We start from the raw sequence: 26,543 nt of genomic DNA, 5'->3' as shown, positions 1-26,543 counted from the left end.
GACTTGTGAATTTCATGAATCTTCAAAACACTATAATTCTGCAATCATAAGCCATAAGGATGTGGTTCTGGCAGTGCTAGGTTTAGTGCGACCAGCCCTCACTAAGTTGATTATGTGATACACACAGCATCTGAATCCAGAACCAGGCGGCGCGCCTGGTGTTTAAATTACCAAAGTCCCACCACGTCACTCCCCTCCTTAAGTCTCTACATTGGCTCCCAGTCCGTGAACGTGTCCAGTTTAAGCTTGCCTCTATCACCTTCCAAGCACGACTGGGCACGGCACCGGCTTTTATCTCATCTGAGATCATCCCCTATGTTCCTACTAGGGAACTGCGTTCATCCACTCAATCCCTTCTCACAGTCCCGCGGTTCCGGAGGAAGAAATGGGGAGGATCGAAATTTGCGACCCTTGCTCCACTCTTTTGGAATTCCCTGCCTCCAGAGCTTAGAGCTTTAACTCTCTATGCGCAATTCCGGAAACAGCTCAAAGCTCATTTGTTTTCTAAATTTTTTAATTAGTCTACCAGCAGTCCTGATTCCTTCTTAACTTAGTTTCTGCCACTCCCGCTCTGATATCTGTCAGTTGCAGCGCCATGAATCCGCTGGTGAACGTGCGTTATATAAATAATTTTAAATTCAAATTCATCTGCTTTGGAATCTGCCAGGCGCGATATTTATCTCTAAAGAAGAGTTTCTCCATCTCAAATGGGGTCTTTTCACCTGTTAAATGTCACCAGGTTTGACCTACCAGTATTTAAAGTAAGGGAAATCCAGGGGTGCAGACTTTACCGCGCCCTGTAATTTCTAAATGAGGCCAGTTCTGCTCCCCTTGTAATTGCGATCCATGAGCAACAAGGTATTTATGTGCGTTCGGGATTGCTGTACGTGGGTGTCAAGCTGACCCCACTCTGAAGGGAAATCTTTGCCCAAATAGTGTAAACGAGTACAAAAACAAGGGAAAGGGATCCTGTAATCAATGAGGGAGCCTACCCCTCATTATGCTATAAGTGAAGGTATCACCTCTGCCGGCCCGATTCAGCGCTAAAACCTTATGTTCGGGAGCGTCACACCTGTCGTGGGGTGGGACTTCCACCTTATGCGGAAAGCCCGCGCCCACGGAGTGGCTGGCCCAGAGTAGCAGTGGTGACGCGGGGCTCCCATGCCAGAGGGAGAGCCCCACGGTGGCTGTAGAAGTAAGAAGCCCTGGGTCAGTAGTGGCGGCTGAGGCTGTCGATGCAAGTGCAGGGCTCCCATGAGTGAGGGAAGCCCCGCGTGTGCCAGGTAACGCGTGTGTGTTTGTGTACGCGTTCACCACTTGCTTGTCTAGGCTGCTGGGGGGAGCGGGTGGTGGGTAGTGTCTGTCTGTCTCCGTGAGAGAGCATTACAATGATGCTAATGCAGGAGGCTGACTTGCCTCGGAAGTGGGACAGGAGATGTGCACGGCGCGTGGCTGTACGTGCGCGTACCACCTGCGCAAATCGCCAAAAGCTCTGCGCGTGCCCATCTCCTGTCCCACTTCCGAGGCAAGTCCCTAACAATAGAGCTCGCTGGCGACAGCGCTTCGCGCTGCGAACGCCAGGCTCGACCTAAAAAGGACCAAAGGTGTGGGTGGAGCATAACAGAAGGACGCTATGAGGGGGGGGGGGGGGGTAGGGAGGGAAAAGCTGCACACGGAGGAAGTTAGGAAAAACACAAATATACAGGCAATGGAGAGAAGCACAGAGAGCAGGGTGAGGCGACAATCACATGGGCGAGAGGAAAACACTAGGGGGAGTAGCACACAGCAGAGATAAATTGAGAAAACATACACTTGTGGAGTACTTAACCAAAAATAAATGAGACAGCAGCATGGGGAGAAAAGCAGAGGGAGACAAGAGAAATACGGAGGGGGAGAAGAAAGCGAGGGCGAAAGCTGAAGAACACATGCACTCTTGTATAGTGCTTAAACAAAAAGAAACAAACCCGTGAGTGGTGCGTGCGAGCAGCCCACCTCTTTCCTTCTTTCAATTAGTTGCTTCCCTGTGAAATGGATCCAACAAGCATTGGCCGCACGACACAGGAAGCTTGTAATAAGAGAAGCGGATGAGGAGGGAGTGGGAGAAGGGAGGGGCTAGGGGAGGGGATTCACACCCTGTAAGACTTAATGACCCATTACAGAAAGCCAATTGGCCTGTGCACGTCCATGCGTGCGTAACAGCACGCTGGAGGCCGGCAAAAGCCTTTGGGTAGCACTTTGAAAACACAGTTACTAAATGTCTCCCCAGCGCAACGCATGCACTGGCTCAGGCGAGACCAAAAAAGGCCCTTCCTACAGCACAGAAAAACACCTAAGATCTGAACTCCAGCCAGAATTAAAGAGATTACTGAGGAGACTCAATATTCACAGTCTGCTATGCATTTTCAAAAGGAACACCCAATTCAAGTCTTAATTTTTTTCTTCCACTCTACTTTTCAATTTTTTTTAAAATACATCTCTTAATTTTCTCTTCCTGTGGTTGTTATACAGCATGCATCACAGTTTTATCACCTGATATTACACAGAGGAGCATTGGGCATGTGTGATTCATATTTAATTAGTAAACACCTATATGTTAAACTGCAACTTGGGTCAATTAAGCTTTAAAGAATTACCCTTAGGTGTTTGATTTTTGACATACTTCATTTATACAACCCACCCAACTACAATTTCATTAATACAGGCAAGCCTCAAAACGGGAGGAGCCAAGCCGGCGACCGCGATGGCCGCCTAGTCCCTCGGCTCCGATCATCGTCTCCTGACGAACGTACATCCTGCGCGCACCGCCGCGGCAAGACGGAGGGTACGGAGTCCTGAAAGTATCCGACCATCGAGGGTGCAATCCCGAGGTCCGTGCTTGCCTCTGGAGGCTAGAAAACGTCGGCGATTCCAGCGGCCCGCAGCAGCTCTAAGACCGGGGACTCGGCCATCTTGCGAGGCTGGACCCCGAGTAAACAACAGCGGCCGCTGCTGACCTGGAGGGATCGATCAGCTCTAAGGGGGCGTGTGACGGTGATTCTCCTGACTCTAAGCGAAGATCGGGACTCTCCCTGTGCCCCTGCGTCCCCGGACAGTGCAACATTGTGTACACTCCGCTGACAGGTATTTACTTAATATTCCGAGTGTCGCGGCAGGCTCCCTATTTTCTTGTGGGCCACCCTCCACCTGCACTAACTCCAGCGGCACATTTGAACTGCTCTTGATGGCCTTGCCGAGGGGACTACATTGTTCGCCGCCTTACAGCCCGCGCCCCAGCTCCGTATCGGCCCAGCTGTGCCCCCGCTTTGCCCGTGCTACTATGGTGGAAGAGACCGCACCACACGGGACATACAGAACTGGTTTGCGCCTCGACGCACTACTTGCATCTTTGGCTGCCCTCCGTGACACCTTGGTGCAGGGCGCCCTATTGTTGGGGGGCAAGTTGGATATCATGATCCTAGCGTTGGAGCCATTGAGTTCATCTAGCCCGCTTGTGTACAGCGAGACGCCGTCTTCAGCGCCAGGAGGTTTCAAGATGGCGCCTTTCACCGCAGCTGGATGGTCGAAAGCACGGCGTCTTCGGATTTACCATATGTACGCGGTTGGATGCACCGGGCGTTTTGGACATGCTATTCTGGATCTGGCTGCAATATCCTTCCTCAACGACCTGCTGCTGACTGCTTTTACGCTGTTCCTGCTGTGTTTTAACATTGAACTGGGGCTCTCCTGTATTGCTTTGTTCCATGGAGTCTGGGAGGGCTGTATCACTGACTGGTTTCACATGCCGCACTTTCTGGAGATTGGTACTGTCGCTGACTCTGGTATTTCACGCAAGACTGGACAAGGATAACTATCCCCCCTCCGGGTCGCCGTCCTCTGTGCTACTACTTTGAGGGCTGCGCGACACGTTGACCTCCTTGATGCTGCGCTGAGTTGACTCTGTTCCTGAATATTTTACTCTGACCTGGTTCTTGCTGCCTTGGTTCATGTACTGTGCTCATAATTTCACGTACGAGAAGGGCCGAGGGACTGCTATAGGCTGGCTTCTATTCTTGCTTGTGCTTTTGGTTGCAGGGGGTAATGCATCATGCTATTGCTACTATAGTGGGTTTTAATGCTTTGGGAATGTAAACTGTACTGCCTTGCGATTAATCCTGATTACGATGTGTTAATTCTCACGCACTGCTAGTAGTTTTCCTTACTATGTATACGTTGCTCAATGATTGCCCCTTGCTCTGAGATGGTCAATTGCCGGCTAGGGGGCACTGGGTGCCCAGGAGCGGGTCCGCTCCTCTCCTCCTCCACTCTTTACAATTCCCTACTGTGGGGCAGTTCCGGGGCGACAGGCACACTGTTAGTGGGTTAGGCCGTAGCCATTACAGGGGTGCAGGGTGGTGGGTGCGGGGGGGGTTTGTTTTTTTAGTTTGTTTTGTTCTATGGTCCCTATCGCTCTTTTCCGGCTTTGGGAGGGTCTTCCTCTTTAGTGGGGCTGGCGTCACGGGGTCTCACACCTTTGTTCTTTTTCTATACTTGGCATCTCCATGATTCTCTATTCCTCGCTTTTTAGGGGTGGGCTTTCGGGGATCGGACTTGGTAAAGTTGCCCTCTATATCGTCGCTACTGTTTAGGTTCTGACGCTACGGCCGCTTGACTGTAGAGTTGCTTTACGTATAGCCCACCACCGAATACCACTGGGGTTATCCCCCCTGCTTCTTCTATGTCTTTACGTAAGGTGTGTAGTCCTGGTTGTTGCGGCCCCCTCTCTTCTAAATTTTAAAAAAGAAAACCACATATCCTATGTCGCATACCCCACAGTCCGTATACTATACTTTGATGTATCCTGTTAGTTTATTTGCCTATTGCATGCTACTCTCCTGTTTTTATTGATCGTCTTTGCAGCCGGCCATGGTGGTTGTGGGCTTGCGCATGTATATCCTGATTTTTCAATAAAGGTTTTCAAAAAAAAAAAAAAAATACAGGCAAGCCTTTTCACAGGTGAGTATTGAGCTGTAAATATCTGAAGCAAATAAAGCATTCAGGCTGTTGTGCTTTTCAAATTAAATACTTGTGCCTCAAGGGTTACATTTTGCATGTTGCATGTTTCAGTACATTTTACTCAAGATAAATTTGCAGCCAAAACTTGTTTTGCCCCTTGGGCTATTGAGCACTGGCCATTATCAATTCTTCAAAAGGCATCTTCTTAATCGGTCTGAAAAATACCTTTTGGTCAATACAAGAAGGATGGAGTCCTGGTTCCTATATTCATTTGCTGCAGTCTAGCCTTGATGTCCTTATTGTACACAATATTGCAGGAATGAGGAGGAGGTGGAAATTTGATTTAGTTTTACTCCAGGACAAAGACTGGGAGAAAGCTTTGATGCACCCAAAGTGGCCATACATTCAAGCCCAAAACACACAAATCTGAAGTATATTATCAGAGTTCCAAACTCTTTGCTATGGTGCAGATTACATAACCAGCTTGCTTTCACAAGAGATAAGAATGTTCTTACACATGATTTTGCTGAGATTAAGACCAAATATGGGGAGAGTAATACACAGTTTATTATTTACAAAAACGTGGCAGCTTGTTCTGTTCTGAATTCTAATGCTGTGCAATAATCCTTATTTTGCCATCCAGCAGCTGCGTTTAGAATTGCATCCGGCTTTTCAAAGCTTTACTTTGGGCTTCGATTGCAGGCAGAGTTATTTGATTTACTAGGACATTGACCATAAGACAAAATTGTCCCAATACCATTTTAGAAATTCATCCCCTTGGCCTCTCTCCCTGCCATCTCCCTTACAGCTCGTACAGTGTGCTCAGAAGCAGGGAAAGAATTTTAACTTTTTCTTGAACTACCAAATAAACTACTGGAAAAAAAATATCTAAAGTAGTGGTTGCATATTGGGGCATTGTGAGATTATGGTTGGTGTCAGTCATCATGACTTGTGGTCGACACAAAGTAAAATCTTTCAACAAGCCATTATTTCTTTGAAAAACAAGCCATTATTCTCAACCCAATCACTAAATGGTGGAATAATTTTACCTCATACAGCTATGTTGGGTGTATGGGGAGATTGTAACATCCTCAAACATAACTTACAATTTCTACCTAGGACAGCTGTTTGCTTGAAAGGATACAGCCGTGAGTGGTAAGATCTTCCACAACACATGAAACAAACATGGATGGGGAAAATGAATTGGTGCAGAAAAAAAGCGGCACTTCAACGGATCGCGAAAGCGATCAGATTGTAAAAATAAAAAAAAACAAGGGCAGAAATGGCTACGAGGAGGGGGCGGAAAGGGAGGGAACAGACGCCCACCACTAGAAAAGGGCCGGGGCTTAAAAAAAGAGAAAAACGCCCCCGAATCTGCTCAAGACGGGGCTAGAACTGAGTGACGCCCCTCTCCTCCAATGGCTGGCCAGCATTTACGAGGCCAGCCAATGGAGAAGAGGGGCGGGTTCAAGCCCCCATACTGCAAACATAAAATCTCGGACTCCTCCCACTGCGTGGGAAGCTAGTCCGGGACCTAAAAAGAGGGCAGGGATAGTCAGAAAAAAACTGGTCAAGATTTGGTTCCTGTGACTAAACTGTTTTGCATCTTGATACTTCAAATGACAATTTAAAATTATATGGCCAGAGCACCAGTGGGTGCCCATGGACATATTAAAAGGCCTATTCTAACTATCAGATTTGGGCAGATGATCGATATTGGTCGCTTTTTAGGTCTCATGAATAACAGCCTTTATGATCTTGACCACTTGTTTCATGGCATGTTTATTACAACAACAAAAAAAAGAACATAAAAATGTTTTAAAAAGTGCACAGAACTGGACAAGAGTTGGCTACTGTAAACAGGAATTCTGAATGACCTGATCCAATGAAAGAATAGGGTGGAAGTGAGTTGGATGTGAACTCAAGATCTTCAGTATGACCAATGATTTTGTGTAGTCATTATTACTTTCATGTTATATTTCGAAGCAACCAGCAGTAATTTTTGGTAAAGGACTTTAAAGGATAAAGAAAACGGGTTAAGCGAAGTAATTGAGCAGAATAGGAAAATAGAAGTGATCTCTAATTTTACATCAGTGATGCACCTTTTATATAAAGGGAAATATATGAAACAACACTATCAATTTGCTAGTAAGGTTTCACCCTTACACCCCACAAGTATTAATGTACACAAATTCAAAAGTGAAATACCTGTCTTCCAGCATACCGGAGGGCAAGCTTCCCACTCACCAACGTCTGCACATCCTCTGGGCTGTAAAAAGTGTAATTGACATTTACTACCAATAAATGGAAAGTGTCTAGAATAATCACCACTGTCTTGACATAGAATATTGCATTGAGGCACTGTCAACTACAAGGATTAGATGTGATCTATTATCTTTAACTGCTATAAAACAGAAATACTACTCCATAAAATTAAGCTAAAAGTGGATATTGGATTATACAATAAAAGGCTAAATATTTAAAATTGCTTCTTTATGTGAGCATCTCCGAAGTCCCAGAAGATTATAACTTGAAGATCCCCCCCCCTGAAAGTCTACCCTTCTACAGACATTCAACCCCTCAAACACTGCCTGAACATTAGCAAGAACTTGATATCCAGCACCTACCTGAAGCTCAATCCCATTAAAGATTTCCTATTTACTGAGAATAAAAACACAGAAAATATACAACCTTGACTCAATTACCTAACCCTCTATATAGCTTCAACCCCCCACTTTTTACCCAGCACCAAGGCACTTGGATTTCATCCTGGACATCAACTTTACCCTCAAAGACACATGGCTAAGAAAACAAAGATGGCTGGTACCAATCCTCTACTGAAGACAGTGAAACAGTATAGGAAACTGCTTTTTATGTTCCAGTGGCCCCTCAACTTGTTGCCCTCTTTTTAGCTGCTAGATGCCTATTTTCGACTCATACAGAACACCGGGGCCTGCTAACCAGACCACAGTGCCAGTGCTCCTTCCTTAAAACAAAGTGATGTCTGATATTTTCACAATTGGCTAAGGACTTTAGCACACCTGTAAGTCCCTAGTAATAGGTACTGCAGGTACCAAGGGCATGGTTACTACAGAGGGTCCCCTAATGGCTGAAGTACATCTTATGCCACCCTAAGATAATAAACACACAAATTCCACACAGACTGCCACTGCAGGCAGCATGACATGGTGTAAACCATGTTTGAAAACATGACATGACACTCCATGGGCTATACGTAATTTCCCCCTACAGCAGGATTTCAGCTCTAAGGCAGGGGGTATTATAGCACGTGAGGACATACCAGCATGAGCAGATATGCCCCTGTAATGTCTAGTCCCATAGTTGGATATTACAAATGAGCAGGGAAGCCATTTTAAGGTCTGTACTGGGCACTGGTCAAAACGAGTTTACCAGCTACATTATTGCCTCACTGAAATCTGTGGTGTTTGGTTTCAACCACCTCGTATTAATGAAACCACACGGATTCCGGTGATGGATTTATTATTACATGCACCCAGAGAGTACCTTAGAGGTACCCCTGAACCCTACAAGCCCTGTAGTGTGCTCGCCAACTAGTCCTGTGTAGCCTGACAAGTTTATTTTCAATTCCTCCTCACCACCACCCCCCCCCAAACACCTGCAGGTGAGCTCTCAAAGGTCAGAAACAATATCTGCTCTGGCAGGATAACTAGGAAATTAGCGTGTCAAGGCAGGAAGCTTCAAAGAGCACACTGTCTTTGATATGGAGCATGGCTTACCCCAGACCAGGGAGATCCCACCATCTGTGTGCAGTGGAATTAGAAACTCTGGGACAGGATGGTCCACTTCCCACTGGAAGTGGTCATCTAGAGGGTGTAGTGGCCACGGGGGTAAGGAGCCCATTTGCTATTACCCTTTACTCTCCCTAACATCACTAAATTTATCTGTATGGGGCCCATCAACACCTGGAAATCAGATAAGACTACTGGGAAGTGAGAAAGAAAGAAGGACCGAAGAGAGTGAGCATCTAAGACCTGCACCCAAGAGTGGTGCAAAACCCTCCAAGGCTGCTTGCACTTCGACTATCGTTTGGACTTACTTCGCCAAGAGCTGGACACCCTCCCCAAACCCTTGGACTGCCCAGCACCTCAACAACCAGGAAAGACCTCCATTGGAGTAGAGGAGCTGCTCACCTGCAAGCACAGCAAACCATCTGCCGGTTCACAGTGGATCTTACCAAGACAGAGTGAGCCTTACTGACCACGCTGGACACCTCAGAGCACCCCTGCACCTGCAATCCACAGGGTGACAAAGCCAACATGCTCCTTAGACCCTCAAGAGCCGAGCCCACCCTTGGGTTTAGCCAGATTGGTCCCCCAGTCGCCACCTGCAGCAGGGACAGAACCACAAGTCTTCTGCAATGCAACCCACCAGAAAAAAAGCCCCACTGCACACAAGCCCCCCGCCCCCTCCCCCCTCCTCCAGCCTGAGTTAGAGTGGAATGATGGTGCCCCTGCATGCCCAAGACCTTCAAGACCTGAAGCTCCCTCTGTGGGATCAACTGGACTGCACCCGCCCCCTCACCCCCGAGTCTACACTTGCAGCACGGTTGTTTCCGATAGACGCCTCTGAACCCAGCTGCCCCAGAGCCGACCAATGTGACCTGTTAGTGCTGCCTTAGACCCTGCCCCATAGTTACTTTAAGTCCAGTAGAACAATGTGAGAGAATGCCTCTTTTGACATGGTTAACCCCAACTTTTTGCCTGGACTGGATGTGGTTTTGATTGTAGTGCTCAAGGTCCCTGCCAGCCAGTTTCCCTGTGCCAGTGCTTCTTCCCTTAAAAACTATTCTATAATTGGCCTTTCCGGCCCCCCTGTTAGTCCCTAGTAAATAGTACCTGTGTAGCTAGGACATTGGGACTGAAGAGGGACAAACTCACCCTAGCCATGCAGACTGCTACTGCAGTATGCTTGGCCTGGTGCAGACAAAGACCACTAAGTCAACATGGAACACTTCTTGCGTGCCGTGCCAACTGGCACTGCCTAAAGTATAGGTAAGTCAACCCTCCAACAGGCATTGCAGCCCTATGGTAGGGTGCATTATACCACAGGTGTGGGTATAGCTATATGAGCAGATATGCCCCAACAATATGTAAGGCCATTCTTAGACAATGTAAGTGCGAGGAAAGCCACAGAGTACACAGGCTGAAAACTCAACAACCTGAGTTTTCCAGCACCATGATGGCTTCTCTGAACACTCCTTCCAATAAACCCACTCTGATGCCAGTGTGGGGATTTATTGTATCATGTAGTCAGAGGACACCTGTGAGGTGCCCCTGAAAACCTACCAACCCTGGTGTTGTCACAGACTGGCTGTAGGCAGCCTGCCACCACCAGACATGTCTCTGGGCCCTGTGTCGAGAGAGACTGCTCTCTGAGACCCGGAACAATGCACATCCTGGGCAGAGGTGTCACACCTCCTCCCCTGGAATCAGCACAGGGAGGTAAGTTCCTAAGGCTTGCCACCTTTGTAATGCAACCCCCAGCCTCTGCTACTAACAGCAGATGGCAGCCCCCAATTTACACTCCCACTTTGGGTAGGAAACCCAGCAGGAAAACTTAATAGGTGGTGTCCCACCTCAGCCTGTTGGTGGTGTATGTTTAGTGCTGCTTTGTGGCCCCCTGTGCTTGCTATAGACCCCAAAGCAGCGTATCTTCAAGCACCCCCAGTCTCCTTTGAAGCGCATTTGTCCGAATTCAGATTTAGTCCTCTGCACCTGGCCGCCCATGTGCCGCTGGTGGTGCACTTTTGGTACTCACCTGACCCCCTTGCTGACCTTTGGTCCCAAAGACTGGAAGGATAAATTACCTGTAATTTAGTGCATTTTACATTAAATCCCCCACTGGCATCAGTGTGGGTTTAATGTGCTGAGAAGTTTGATATCAAACTTGCCAGTCTTCAGTGTAGCCATTATGGTGCTGTGGAGTTCGTAATGTTAACTTCCCAGCACCATATACTCTTGATGGCATCACTGCACTTATAGTGCAGAGGAATGGCCCTGGGTACTGTAGGGGCACAGGGCTCATGCACCTGTGCCGACACCACTGGCATAGGGCACCCAGCTAGAGGGGGGGACTGAGGAATGCCAGGGCAGTGGGTTTTGTGGGCATAGCACACAGGGATGTGTGCCATGTCGACTCTTTGTTTAGTTCTGTACTTAGACACTCAGTCTGCAAAGGCAGTGTGTGGACGTCAGGGTACAGGACCCCTAAGGGTGGCACAATAAGTGCTGTAACACTTAAGAGTCTTCTCTGGTCACCATGCCCTGGGTACCATTTACTAGGGGCTGACAGGTGGCCAGAGATGCCAATTGGGTTTGAGTTTCAACACAGTTTTAAGGGAAGGAACACAGGCCCTGAGCACCTGGTTGGCAGGAGCCCAGGGCACACTCAGTCAAAGCACATCAGAAGTTCAGCAAAAAGTGGGGGCATACCAATGCAAGACATATGGCACTTTCTCACAATAGGTCTCGCATCATTAAAGTTTGAGCTAATGGCATTGCTAAATAATGCAACGCCAATAGCTCAAACTTTAATAATGCGAGACCTATTGCATTGCAAATGCTTGTTTAACTTCCTGTGCTCGTTCCTTCCCACGAGATCAGATGAATAGTGCTGACACAGTGCTGACACAACATACCGCCTACAGCGGTGGGCTACCCAGGCGTTTTGGCATTCCATCCCCCCACCTTAGCTCAGCCATGCCCTGTAACAGGACACCACTGCCAAAGGCTGCTCCCCTGTTATGCCCACTTCATTGTATCCAAAGCCACTGGTAGTTATAAGTGTGTGCTCTTCCGACAAAAAGTCCCATTCTAATACCATCTCTCTGTGCTCGCTTCTGGTCTTTAAATGCTCGCAGTTAGCACGGTAGAAAATCCTTCAGCTGAGCTGGGTCCTTAGGTCACTCTCACATGCAGCCCTGAAGAGCACAGTTTCTCAACTTGGAACGACACGTCATCCCTTACTAATGAGCCGTACTTCTGTACTGCACACACGGAGTGAATATTACATCAGCCGAAGCATTATCTGCTGTTGAATGTGACTGCGATTTGTATATCAACTGTGCACCCTTGCGCACATATATGCACACATTGAAAAACAAACCATAAAAAATTAATCAGAAACACGTCTAACTACACTGTCAAGTCAGTGAGTGTGGGAGACCACAGGACGATGTCTGTTCTGCATCTGCGCCTGCAGACTTGCAAGTGAGTATGACATTCCGGTGCATACGTTATTTTTCAGTTGAAACAGTCATGCATGAAGTATTTCATTTTCAGGACTGGTTCTGTAACAGAGGCACATTTTTCTGTCTGCTCACTTTAAACCGAATCGCATGTTTCACACTCACATCAACACAGTGTTAAGTACAAATGAAGTCATTTTCACCCACTCATCTGGGCAGAGCGCGGTAGCTTTTGCTCCTCTAACGTAAACATTTGGTTACGCTACATTTATTTACACAACAGGTACTGGGCACACGTATAGTAAGTGGTTCTGATACTACAACAGTAAAAGACAAGATCGATTGACACCGGTAATATGGTAAAAACAATACATAATGGGTGGAAAACCCAAACAAAATACACGCGCGTAAAAAGATCTGTTACCATACACTAGCTCGTGTTACCATTGCATGCAAGCCACAGTACCATTGGCACACTAGAACCGGCTCTTAAGCACAATAAATTCGCCGTGAACCTAACACTGTTTCTTCTTTCCTCACCCTGCCCACGCCTTTCTCACCTGACAGATCTCCTAGCCTTGTCAGATCGCCACACGTAAATTTTGGAGCCTTTTCCTCACTAAACCTATCCTGTCACTCCCCCACCCCACATCTCGACTATTTATCTTTTTGTAGGGTCAACTTATATTTCCCCTCGGAGTTGCCGTTTCCAATCCACCTCAGTTATACATATTTTGACTGTATTCACCTACTGTCATATTTAAACCATGATGTGTTTGCACAGCCCTGATGAGTCACAGGTATCGCCCTGTTGACGAAACACGTGTCGGCTGGCGTTGTCAAAACTGTAGAAAAATCTACATAAAGCCAACGTGTTGTTTTTACCATATTACCGGTGTCAATCGATCTCGTCTTTTACTGTTGTAGTATCAGAACCACTTACTATACGTGTGCCCAGTATCTGTTGTGTATGTTTATGGTGCTATGGCCTCTCCCGCCTAGCTCCTTTAAGAGGGTTTCAGGGTTCCCCTTTAAACTGGCAGCACCGTCATACGACCATATCCTTCACCTCAAACTATAAACTGCACTGCTTGAAGCGCCCTAGTTCTGCTAATCACAAAACCCATAACGGACGACAAAGTACGCTACATTTATTGTTTACGCCCGGATTCTGGGAGACCGCTGTGTGCCACTGCATGGCTAATTTGCATATGTGTGTGTTGCAGCGGGGACCCTCAATGCTGCTGGTGAGCATGACTGCAAAATGTGGGCGGTGGCGAGCTTGCCCGCTGGCAAAGACAAAACACGCCTCTGTCTGGCAAACATGCACAAGATCAAACATAGTGGAGAACATCGCCCTAGGTGGTCTACGTACTGGGGCGACTCTTCCATTTACTGCAAGTTGGCATGTTACTACTAGGGATAATTATTGCATTTTTTAAATTACGAGTTTATTTTTACAACAAGCAGAGTTTGCAAACCGAAGAAAAACTGAGGTACATGCTGGACTCCCTTAACCCATCGTAACAAGTCAAAACATATGTGCGCTGTACATATAAATATGAACTTTATTCAAGATTGTCAAGGGCAACATGCTTTTTTGAACACAGTACATATAAATGTGACAGTGGAGGGGGTACATCCGTCTTACATGTGGAAAACGCATGTAAGCACACGCAGAGCCTGGGTGGTTGTGGGACCTTGAAGAGACCGCCATTTATTGTGGAGTTGGTGTGTTGCAATCCCTGACTAAGAGGGATGGGAGTGTAGCCTGAATTCACCTGGTTCAGTCTTGGTTTCCTTTTTTTTATTTTTAAGAAGGAAGATGCCATGGCCCACTAGATGCATGCCTACATCTGCAAAGCTCCCGCTCAGACAGGGAACCGAATGGCAGGCTTAGGGAAAGTGACACCATATGTGTGGCTCTCGGCGAGCAAGAATGGCCGAACCCATTCGGAGCCCCAAAGGTCACATCACACATGTTTCCTGGTAAATTCAACACGGGTTACAGTATTCAAGGGATCATGAGCTCGTCTCGAACCCCGCTCACTGCTTCTGTTACACAGTGCACTTTGTCTGATGCATCTGTCTGCATTTGATGCACTACTGCTTATCCTGTGCGTCTATATTATTAAAGATCCGTGATGTGCTGACACCCAAAAAAGAACTACATAAAGATAACCATCACATTAAAATTGCCAGAATTAGCAACAATATTGCTCATTCAATGGAGGTTCAGGAGGGGGCTGAGCCTATTCAAAAGATCCTCAACTGTTCTGGTACAATTTGTTTAAGTATAATCTACTTTCAAATAAAGCGGAACCATTGCGTGCCCTTTCGTAGATAATTCACAGTACACTGATTTATTGCTGAAACACACGGAAAGCAGTAGGACTGTTGAGGCGGGTGAACCCGGCTCTTTGAGTTTTGTGGTGGGTGTGGTCACTCCTTGGAGAAGGAGGGAAGAGTGGACTGGAGGGCAGTCAATGATGTCATTTGGGCTTTTCTTAAATGTCGTTAGAATTGTGTTTTTACTGTTGCAGGTTGTAGTAAATAAGAACAAGCACTGTACAAGCGAAACATAAAAAGTAGGCCCCTTTAGTGCCAGGAACAACTGGAATTACACATATAATACTTTACTTTATCTACAAACAAAAGACTATTTAATTTGGCTTTCTTTCTTTTTTTCAGTTTTGTTTTAGAGCGCGCCCGGAAGCTCCCTAACAGTGCTGTGGAGCTGTGTGAGTTAGAGTATTTTCTTAAGCACATTCCAGTCACATTCACGCCCCCCTCAATCCCTTTACACGTTCCTTGAAGTATGGAAATGAAGAGCAGCTGTTACAGTTCCATCTCACCCGCACTTGATAGCAGTGTCCACGCTGGTAAATGACAGCCTCCACCAGTACCAAGAGTCATGTTCTGGGCTGCTAGCGAAGTCGGATTCCTACGCCTTGGAGGTTAAAAAGCATCCTCCAGCTGCATTCCCAGACGCACTCTAGCAAAACCCCCATCAACGCTTAACGAGGTGCCTTGAACATCTATTCTGCAAAAGTAATGCAGTGCATCCCCATTCGCCCTCATCAGGCTGTTTGCTCAGCAGATAGGGTCATGAACATGCAGAAAGTGGAGGTAAAAATGTATTTATATATGCATTTGTTACTATGTAACAAACTTTTTAACAAGTGGCTGCATGAAGTACAACATTCAGAATACGTGCAAACTAAAGATAAACCAGTGGTGCGCATGCACCACAGACGAGCAGGGCCGGGAATCGAAAGTAGTGGTGCGTGCCCACCAAGTCAAGTCAAGTCAGAGGATTTATATAGCGCACTACATACCCAGAGGGTCTCAAGGCGCTTAGAAAGGGGAGGAGGATTATTTGTCAAATATCCACGTTTTAAGTTGCTTTCTGAATGCTAGGTGATTCTGGGTAAGGCGAAGGTAAGCGGGGAGTGAGTTCCATGTTTTAGCAGCCAGGTATGAGAAGGATCTGCCTCCCATGGTGGTCTTGTTGATGCGAGGTACAGTGGCGAGGGCTTGGCTGGAAGAACGTAGTTGGCGGGAGGGGGTGTAGAAGGATAGTCGTGAGTTGAGGCATTCTGGACCGATGTTGTAGAGTGATTTGTGTGCGTGGGTTAGCAGTCGGAAAGAGATCCTCTTATTGACGGGTAGCCAGTGGAGGTCTTTAAGGTGACCAGAGATGTGTTCGTTGCGTGGGATGTCTAATATGATCCTGGCTGAGGCGTTTTGGATTCGTTGGAGTTTCTTCTGGAGTTTAGCGGTAGTGCCTGCGTAGAGGGTGTTTCCGTAGTCCAGGCGGCTCGTGACCAGAGCATGGGTGACAGTTTTCCTTGTTTCGGTGGGGATCCAGCGAAATGTTTTTCCGAGCATGCGAAGAATGTTGAAGCAGGAAGAGGATACGGCGCTGACTTGTTTGTTCATTGAGAGTGAAGAATCGAGGATGACGCCTAGGTTCCGTGCGTGGTCTGTCGGGATGGGTGCTTTTCCGAGGGCTTCCGGGCACCAAGAGTCGTCCCATGCAGAGGGGGATGTACCTAAGATGAGGACTTCTGTTTTGTCTGAGTTCAGTTTCAGACTGCTTTGTTTCATCCATTCGGCAACTTCTTTCATTCCTTCGTGTAGGTTAGTTTTGGCGGTGCTGGGGTCATTGGTGAGGGGAGGGGGGAGGGAGCGCTGCAGCAAGGCGAACGCTGGCCACCGGTGGGAATAGAGGGAGCAAAGGCGGGATATGCGCCCGCCTTTGCCCAATTGCATGCATTTTTTTTTTTTAAGCAAGCTAAACCCAATGGCAGCCAGCGAAAGCATGCTCACGCACGAGCATCTGAGCAGCTTTCAGAACCCCATACAAAAGGGCTCTTGCTGCGCACTGCAAAAAAGGCATGAGCATAAAAACTTGGGGATTTAAAGCATAAATATATAAAAAGGATACATGAAGGTAGTATTAGTAGATGCACTTGAATCACAATCTCTTGCATTTTACCATACACTGTAAATGACCAGACAGATTAGTTACTTACCTGTAATCCTAGTTCTCTTCCAGGGGTATCCTCATCAAAGTCATAAGCATTAGAATATTCCCGCCCATGCGCGGGACCCCGGAAACACTATTATATGTGCCCCACATATATATACATATATATATATATATGGAGAACAATATGAGGACATCGAGAGTGCACGCTTGAGCGCAAGGGCGTTTTGGTGGAATAGAAATTGCGCGGCTGCCCGAGCCGCGTCTAACAAGCCTGTGCACCATTTCAAAGGTGAAAGTCTGGGAAGAACACTAATTCCTTTCCATAAGAACGATGTCCTAGGCTAAAGAAGACACACAGAGCAAGCAGCCTTCCTACTAAAGGTTTTCAAATGCTTTTAATTCACAGGAACATGGAGCCTACTAGAGGTGGAACACTGTACTCACCGGAAACTGACTGCAAGTACCAGCATGCACCTGTGGAAAACCATGCTAGCCACGCCCATTGTGGGAGTTGATCGTAAACAACTACGATACAAAATCACCGGTGAGCCTTCCATGTTCTTGCAAGCAGTGCATGATTAAGAGGCGGAGTCCTCGAAACGCGTCGGACATGGTGAACACTATGCTGTGGGAATGTGTGTTGCCCCGAGGAGAATATGAGGACATCGAGAGTGCACGCTTGAGCGCAAGGGCGTTTTGGTGGAATATATATATTTAAATAAACATTTGAATGAATGAATGAATTTAGATTTCTAGAGCGCACATAGCTGCCCAGAGGCAACCAAGCGCTAAGAATACCAACTGAAGCTATAATAAGGAAGGAGGAGTGTCAGCTCCACTATTTACGTGGTGAACAGGAGCGTTTTCAGTTGTTTACGAAAGGAGAGGATGTTGGGTTTAGATCTTAGATGCTGGGGAAGGGCATTCCACAACTTGGCTATATTATAAGAAAAGGAGCGGCCTCCAGATCTTGATTTCTTTATTTGCGGCACAATGGCTAGATTAGCAGAGGCAGAGCGCAGCTGTCTGGTGGGAAGATAGGGTGTGATAAGAGGGAGATTAATTGCCGGACCTAAAGACCAGAAGGCCTGGTGTGCAATGCATAGTGATTTGAATTTTACTCTTTCCCTTACGGGAAGCCAATGCAGTTTCCTTAGTCCGGACTTTACTGAGGATCTGCGGGGGATTTGTAGAAGCGTTCGTGCTGCGCAGTTCTGTATCAATTGCAGTTTGCGCAAAATAAAGTCAGGAGCTCCGAGATATAACGCATTCCCATAATCCAGCCGTGATTGGATCAGGCCCAGAACCACGGTTTTTCTCGCTTCGAAAGGGAGTAAAGCTAGAATCTTCCTGATGACTCTCAGGATGCCGAAACAGATGGCAGAAAGTTTTATTGCCTGTTGATCGAATGACAGGGACCTATCCAGCTAGACACCGAGACTCTTAATGGCGTCTTTGGGAACAGGGGCAGGACCTAAACTGGATGGCCAAAGAGTGTCTATGGTAGATGGTGCAGTGTGACCTAAGAGCATGAGCTCAGGCTTGTCTCCGTTGAGTTTGAGACAAGACTTGGTAATCCAGCTCTTGACCATCTCCAGGCAACCAGCAAGATCTACACACGCCGAAGATCCCCCTGCCTGTGCCAAGGAGACCACCAGCTGAGTATCGTCCGCGTAGGATAGGTATAAAAACATGCAATGGCAGCCAAATAACATCCGAGCTGAAATATGCTGTGAAGAATTTCCACCATACATGAATAATAAGCATTAGAAACATGAGAAACAACACCAAAGATTGTTTAGAAACTGTTTTAATGCTCAGAAAGCAGTAGAAATTCTCATAACTCACTGGAAGAATAGGAAGCTCCCAGGCTGCATTGCAAACACAGTCTAAAAAAACTGAAAAGCTAACCTGTAGCTGAATAGCAATAAACTGACACCGTGCCTTTAAGGCACTCATGACCCCCTGTATCCCATCATGCCCCAGGGGTGACAATTAGGTCCGTTCTTTTCGGAGACTGAAAATAAACCCAGTAACAAATAGGTTAACAATATCTCCTTATTAAAGAGTATCCTTTGCCCGGGGAGGCGGGAGGGTTGCTTATGACTTTGATGAGGATACCCCTGGCAGAGAACTAGGATTACAGGTAAGTAACTAATCCTTCTCTTCCAGGGGATCCTCATCAATAGTCATAAGCATTAGAATAGAATAGCGAGCGTCTCCTCTTCCCTGCGGGCAAAGTAATGATAAGACAGTAATCTCATCAACAAGTCGGAGTAGGCTATAGACTACCCAAACAGATTTCTCAAGGAGGCTTGCCCTACTTGAGTATCGGCCCTGGAATCAGATTCGAGACAGTAATGCCTCGTAAAGGTATGAACCGATTTCCAGGTTGCCGCCTTGCATATTTGTGACATTGGAATGTCATGCACGAAAGCTACTGTCGCGGCTTTCCCTCTAGTGGAATGCGCTTTGGGTAACCCCAACAAAGGCTTGCCTGCAAGCTGATAGGCCAATTTAATGCAAGAGACAATCCATCTGGAGATGGATCTCTTGGCCGCTGGAAAACCTGTTCGCATTGAACCATAGTTCACAAACAGTTGATCTGTTTGACTAAAGGGATTAGGAATTTCCAAATAGAACTTGAGCACTCTCTTAAGATCTAAGGAGTGAAGTGACCGCTCGGCCGGGGTCGTTGGATTTGGAAAAAACAAAGGGAGGGAAATGGACTGATTTATATGAAAATCAGAAATGACTTTAGGCAAGAAAGATGGATGAGCCCTTAGGACTACTGTATTGTGGTGGAAGACAGTATATGGTTCTTTCGCACAGAGCGCTTGTATCTCGCTTACTCTGCGCGCAGAGGTAATTGCCACCAAAAAGGCCGCCTTCCAAGAGATGTTGCAAGGAGGCCTTGTGGATGGGTTCGAAAGGAGGCAACATTAATCTGGATAGAACCAGGTTCAACTCCCATGGAGCAGATGGGTTTCGCACAGGGGGATACACTTTTTTCAACCCCTGGAGGAAGTCCTTAACTACTGGAACCTGAAAGAAAGAAATCTGATCAGGAGACTTTCTGTATGCTACTATGGCTGACAAATGCACCCTAATAGAAGTGTACTTTAAACCAGCCATTGCCAGGGAAAGGAGGTATGGCAAGATGGCGCCTCCTGCCCTTTAGTCGGATCCAAGTGATGATCCCTACACCATATGTAGAACCTTTTCCACTTGAACGCATAGGACTCCCTCGTGGAAGGCCTCTTAGCCTCCTTTAAAATGTTCATGCATTCGGGAGGCAAGTTCAAATGTCCATATTGCAGGACCTCAGGAGCCATGCTGTTAGGTTCAGTGATGGGAGGTTGGGATGCATTACCCTCCTGTTCATCTTGCTCAACTGGTCCGGCCTGCAAGGGAGTCGTTTGTGTGGACACACAGACAGATGTAGAAGGTCCGGGTACCACCACTGCCGTGGCCAATCCGGAGCTATCAGGATAATTTCCATGTTCCACCTGAGGAGCTTGGAAACTACTCTCGGAATCAGAGCCAGGGGAGGAAACGCGTATGCGAATGTCCCTGACCAATCCATCAGTAGAGCATTCCCCTGCGTTCCTGGCCAGTGGAACCTGGACGCGAAGGCGTGGCATTTGGCGTTTTTGTCGTCTGCAAATAAGTCTATGGATGGACGACCCCAGCAGCGAAAAAGCTCTTCTACTACTTTGTCGTTTAGCACCCAGTCTGGCTGATCTTCGCAGTGCCTGCTGAGTGCGTCTGCTTTTACGTTCAACTCGCCCAGAAGGTGCACTGCCACTACTGTGAGGCCTCGAGAGAGAAGCCAATGCCAGATTGAGAGAGTGTGCGAGATCTTGTGCCTCCTTGTTTGTTAAGATAGAACATGGTGGTCGTATTGTCCGTCTGAACTAGGACCGAGTTGGACTCTATCGCTGGAAAGAAAGCTTTGAGAGCCAGGAATACCGCTCTGAACTCCAGCATGTTGATGTGGTATGTCTGCTCCTGCGCAGACCACTGGCCTTGAACTTGAAGCGGGCCCATTTGTGCTCCCCAGCCTTGCAGGGAGGCATCCGTCACTATAGACTGGGATGGAAAGGGTTGGTGAAATGGTACCCCCACCAGTACATTCTTTCTCCAAGTCCACCATTTGATGGCATCTTTCGTCGCTTGGGAAAGAGTGATACGATCTTCCCAACGTCCTGTTGCTTGGTCCCACTGGTCCTCTAGAGCCTGTTGTAGAGGGCGCATTCTTAGCCTGGCGTTTGGGATTAGAAAAATGCAGGACTCCATGGAACCCAGCAGGGATGCTACTTGTCGGGCTGTTGGAAGCCGAGACTCTAGCAGAATCCCACATTTCTGACTCATGGAAAAAAGTCTCTCCTCCGAAGGAAACGCTTTTCCCAAGCATGTGTCCAGAACGGAGCCTAGGCAGTGGATGGACTGTGTAGGCCGCTGGACTGACTTCTCCAGGTTCACATGGAGGCCGAGCCTGTCTAGCTGGTGCAGGCACAGTTGTAGGTCGTGCGTTACCTGTACCGGAGATGGGCCTTTTAGGAGCCAGTCGTCCAGGTATGGGTAGATGAAGAGACCCTTTTTGTGAAGAAAAGCCGCCACCACTGCCATGCATTTGGTGAAGACTCTAGTGGTAATAGTAATTTTTACCACTACGCTATCCAATGTTTTCCCTACTGTTGCACTCGCTGGAGCGGGAATAGTAACTTTTACCCCTACGCTATCCAATGCTTTCCCTACTTTTGAACTCTCTGGAGTGGGAATAGTGCGGACTTGAGACCGAAGGGTAACACCTTGTACTGGTAGTGTTTGTTCCCTACGACAAACCTCAAGTACTTGCGATGTTGTTGAGCAATAGGGATGTGAGGTACGCATCTTGCAGATCCACCGAACACATCCAATCTCCGGCTTGAAGATGTGGGGATATTTGGTGAAGAGCTAGCATGCGGAACTTTTCTCTGACGATGACTTTGTTTAAGAGTCGCAGATCGGGTATTGGTCTGAACTTGTCCTCCTGATCTTTTTTGGGGACAAGAAAATATCTGGAGTAAACTCCCTTTCCTCTTTGAGCGGGAGGAACTTCCTCTATCGCTCTTTTTTGCAGTAGGACTTTCACCTCTCTTCGGAGCAAGCTTAGCTGGTGAGGGCAAGAGCTCTTTGGAGGAATGCACTTCGGAAGCGCACGGAAACGTATCTTGTATCCATTGCGCCGTATATTCAGCACCCACTGATCCTTTGAGATGCTGACCCACTCTGCCAGGTGTTGTGAAGCACTTCCTCCCACTGGAGTGGGTAACGGCGCCAGAGGAAGCCACTGCTCAGGCCCTTCCTCCTCTTGTGGTGTTAGAGGATTGTTGGTGACCTCCTCTACCTCTGCTGGGTTTGCCTCGAAACTGGGATTTCCCCTGGTTCTTACTTTGGGACCACTGAGGGGTTTGAACCCTCTGTTGAGCCCCTCTCCCCCTGTTGGTCTTGAAGTGGCGTTTGAATTCTTTTTTCTTCTCCAAACCCACCGCTTTCACTGTATCTAGTTCCGTCTTCATTCGGGTCATCTCTTCATCAGCATGTTCCCCGAAGAGAGCGGAACCCGAAAAGGGGAGATTAAGGATGCGATGCGGAGCATCCGGCTTCAGACCTGTACGGCGCAACCAGGCCAACCTTCTGGCACAAACCCCATGTGAATAGGAATGTGCTGCTAGTACTGCACCATCCGCAGCCGTGCTTATCATCAGATTCGCCACCAGACATCCTTCTGTCACAGTCTCTTCAAAATCCTGCTGGTCCTCCTTTGGCAGTTTGGATTTGAACCTTTCCATGGAGTCCCATAAGGCTCTGTCGTATCGACCCAGAAGCGCAGCCGCACTAGAAACCTTAAGAGTGGATGCAGCTGAGTTGCAAACCTTGCAACCCCAGGAGTCTTGAGATTTGCTGTCCTTGTCTGGGGGGACTGAAAAGGAACCAGCGACTGCGTGCGTCTTCCTCGCCGCTGCCACAATTACAGAATCTGCTGGAGGGTCCGATTTTACAAAATCCGGGTCAGATGAGGCCGGTTTGTATTTTTTCTGAATGCGGGCTGGCATCGCTCTGATAGCCGCTGGAGTTAGGAAAACCTCTTTGACAGGATCCATAATCCCCAGGACTAAAGGCAGCAGTGGACGGGAGATGGCTTTCTGTGTAAAGTCTCAAAAATGACTGTCGTTACCTGAGCAACAGACATTTCAATGTTCAGTTTCAGTGCTCCTCTTTGCAGGACATCCAGCTACGTGCCAATGTCATCCACTGGGGAGGATCTGGACGTAGGACTGTCCGTCAACGTAGGGGAGTAGTCCCTCTGGGACGACCTAGTAGAAGAGATAGATGAAGTAGACTGAGTTCGTCGACGTCTACGGTGAGCACTGTGCCTCCGCTCCCGCGATCTTTTTGAACGCTCCTCCCGTCTAGGAGAGCGAGATCTGATCCGATCTTCTGACCGAGGTCGTCTTCTGGGAGATCGGGATCTTCTGGGAGATCTGGTTGGTGTTCTCACAGGTGATTTGCGCCTGGGAGGACTACGCTTGTCCATCTCCTCTACCAGATTCTGAAGAGGAGACCTGTGTTGTGGGCTGGCATATTCTTGCATACATTTGATAGCCCCAGAATTTCGCCAATGGTCCAAAGACTTGTACCATCTAGATGACAGTCTGACTTGCTCTGCCGAAGGATCTGGCCGACGCTCAGGAGATCTGCGCACAGGACTTCTGGACCTTGAAGATTCAGTTGAGGAGCCAGAGGACCGTGCAGAGGAATGACGGGAAGCAGACTCCGTTACCATGAACACATCTGAATGACTCGACGTCGAGTGTTCTTCCCTCGCGGCCGAACGCCTTCGGGTAGTCGGCGTGTCAAACAATCTCGACTTCGAATGTCTATGTGAGGATCTATGTTCTCTCGACATCGAGCGGCGATGACCAGCCGTCGACAGAGTCCTCTGTCTCGACGTCGAACGGAGATGACCGGCCGCCGACTGAGCTCTCTGCCTCGACGTCGAACGGCGATGCCCAGCCGTCGACGGAGCCCTCTCTCTCGGCGTCGACCGATTATGTCCAGTCGTCGACGGAGGCTTCTCTCTCGACGTCGGACGATGTCCAGTCGTCGACGGAGCTCTCTGCCTCGACGTCGAACGGCGATGACCGGCCGTCGACGGAGTCTTCTGTCTTGACATAGAGTGCCTGTGCGACAATGGCGGAGGGGTATTGGGCACCCTCGACGGCGATCGACGAGTTACTGTCGACGGCGGAGGGGTCTTGGTCCTAGATGCCGAACGCCGCTTCTTGGACGACGGCGGAGGGGTCACACCTCGACGCCGGTCGCCGCCTGGATGACGACGGCGGAGGGGTGACCTCCCTCGACGCCGATCGTCGCCTGGTTGACGACAGCGGAGGGGCCTTTGATCTCGACGCCGACCGTCGCCCGGTTGACGGCTTCGGAGTCACATTTCTCGATGCCGATTGTCACCCGGTTGACGACGGCGGAGGGGATCTCGACGACGGAATTGGATCCTTCGACGTCGTCGACGTTCTTTTCGACGGCAAGCCCGCCATCGCCGGCCTTTTTGACGCCAAACGATCCACCGGTGGTTCTTTCCTCAGCGCCAAGCCCGACGCGGAGGCTGAAGGGATGGAAGACCTGTGTTTTGAAGGTGTTTTAGTCTTCTTGGAACCCTTCTTCCCCAGAGACCTTCCTCTGGATGACCTATGAGCCAGGCCATAGATGCGAATTCTCTCCCTGTCTTTGAGAGTTCTTCCTGACAGGTGCTCGCAGTGAGGACAGGTGCCTGGATCATGTTCTTCAGGCAGACACAGGATATAAACATCGTGGTTGTCTGATTTTGCTTTCTTGTTACCACAAGAAGGACACTTATCAAAAAGTGAAGGCATTTTCACTGAAAAAGCCCAGTAAACTGACTTAAAAAAGGCAGGTCCTTACTTGACAAGATGAAAAATGTCAAAGTAAGTGAAAAAAGTTGTTCAAAGTGAGCAATTTTCTGTCAGAAAACAGAAAATTAGTGGAGCTGTGTAACCAGGATCGTTCCTGAAGGAGCAGGAAAGAACAACTGACCTAACTGTCACCCCTGGGGCATGATGGGATACAGGGGGTCATGAGTGCCTTAAAGGCACGGTGTCAGTTTATTGCTATTCAGCTACAGGTTAGCTTTTCAGTCTTTTTAGACTGTGTTTGCAATGCAGCCTGGGAGCTTCCTATACTTCCAGTGAGATATGAGAATTTCTACTGCTTTCTGACATTAAAACAGTTTCTAAACAATCTTTGGTGTTGTTTCTCATGTTTCTAATGCTTATTATTCATGTATGGTGGAAATTCTTCACAGCATATTTCAGCTCTGATGTTATTTGGCTGCTATTGCATGTTTTTATATATATATGTTTATTTATATATGTATATGTATGTGGGGCACATATAATATAGTGTTTCCGGGGTCCCGCGCATGGGCGGGAATATTCTAATGCTTATGACTATTGATGAGGATCCCCTGGAAGAGAATAATACTTCTCTTAGGTTTGGGGAATTATAGATTATAATAGCCCTTAGAGCAACAGCAGCTCCATTATGCCCAACAACCATTATATACCATCACAAAAAACATGCCATGTGTGCAGTGTTCCTTACGTGTTGAGCATGATTTTACAGAGCAGCATGTACTTTAACGCGGTGATGGCTTTTGGATTGTCAATGGAATCATAACCCTCGAAGGCTTCATAGAAATAGGAGTAGGCTGTCTTCCAGTCTTTCTCTTCTGCAGCATGAATGATACCTGTGAAGGGAAACAGCATAAACAGTTTGTGTGCGGGTGAAAACATTGAAAAGTAGATCAGGCTGGAAAAGGAGAATATTACAGCAAACTGTGGATACTGTCTTACTGAAGGAGAGGCAGATCATGGACAATTGCAGCATGTTACGGCTGCTTCTTCAAGCAAAGAGCAGAAATCCAAGCTTGGAGGATTGAATGCTAGGCAGGTGCTCAGGGAAGGCTACTTTTGTGTAAACAGCACACAATTTTGAAGGAAAATGAGAAGACTGTTCTACTAACAATGCTTCTCCAACACTGCCATCTTTCAAACAATTTGAATACCAGCATATTAAGAGTAAAGTCCTTTAACACGTACACTATAATGAAGCATGCCCAAGGCCATAAAATCTTCAGCTCTCCTGAGGCAATCCCGATTTTACTCGGGTGCAGAAAGCAGCAAGCCTCACACTGAGTGGTGCAGGGGGGCATAATATGGTAATCTCTTCAATATTTCAAGAGGGGAAAATAATTGGCAAACAAGTTTCATCAACAATGTTTTCTTCTCTAGTAAAACGCACTGAGAATCCATGGAATCACTATAGTGGTGTCCAATGTTGCACATCAGTGTTGTGGCAATCCAACAGACAGGATAACCAGAAAGTATATGCCAGCTGTTAAGATTAATTGCATATCATTTTGTCCCATGGACCTTCTGGTAATCTGGAATAGCTCTAAGCCTCGTGGAACAGCAGTGATCATCACTCGGGGTAGACGAAGCAGTCTTGATCTTTAAAATTGCATTATTTAAAATGTATTCTAAATTTAACAGAGGATGCACACTTACTCCAGATAGTGTTTATACAATGCATAATTACCTCAGGACAGGTACCCTACAGAGTGCATAAAAAAGAATTCTGACCTATATTAGTGTAGCTATAAGAGCTTTAAACTAATATCGTCCACAAATAATTACCTTCATGGCATCAAAACATAATGCAGGCTACAATTCTAACCACCTGGGT

The 26,543-nt window shown here is 47.5% G+C and overlaps 1 protein-coding gene across 1 annotated transcript in view; it reads right to left on the bottom strand.

The window, feature by feature from the left end:
* PSMD11 (proteasome 26S subunit, non-ATPase 11) overlaps positions 1-26,543 on the bottom strand; it is a 413,573-nt gene that overhangs the window by 231,812 nt on the left and 155,218 nt on the right. The window contains exons 7-8 of the mRNA XM_086923842.1: positions 25,401-25,545; positions 7,201-7,261 (exon numbers count right to left, since the gene is read on the bottom strand). Of these exons, the coding sequence (XP_086779968.1) occupies positions 7,201-7,261; positions 25,401-25,545 (206 nt within the window). The remainder of the gene's footprint in view (positions 1-7,200; positions 7,262-25,400; positions 25,546-26,543) is intronic.

This window comes from Lissotriton vulgaris, chromosome 5, assembly GCF_964263255.1.
Source record: "Lissotriton vulgaris chromosome 5, aLisVul1.2, whole genome shotgun sequence".
Classification (NCBI taxonomy): domain Eukaryota; kingdom Metazoa; phylum Chordata; class Amphibia; order Caudata; family Salamandridae; genus Lissotriton; species Lissotriton vulgaris.
The sequence above is the reverse complement of the archived record's forward strand: the minus strand, read 5'-3'. Positions and strand labels throughout refer to the sequence as shown.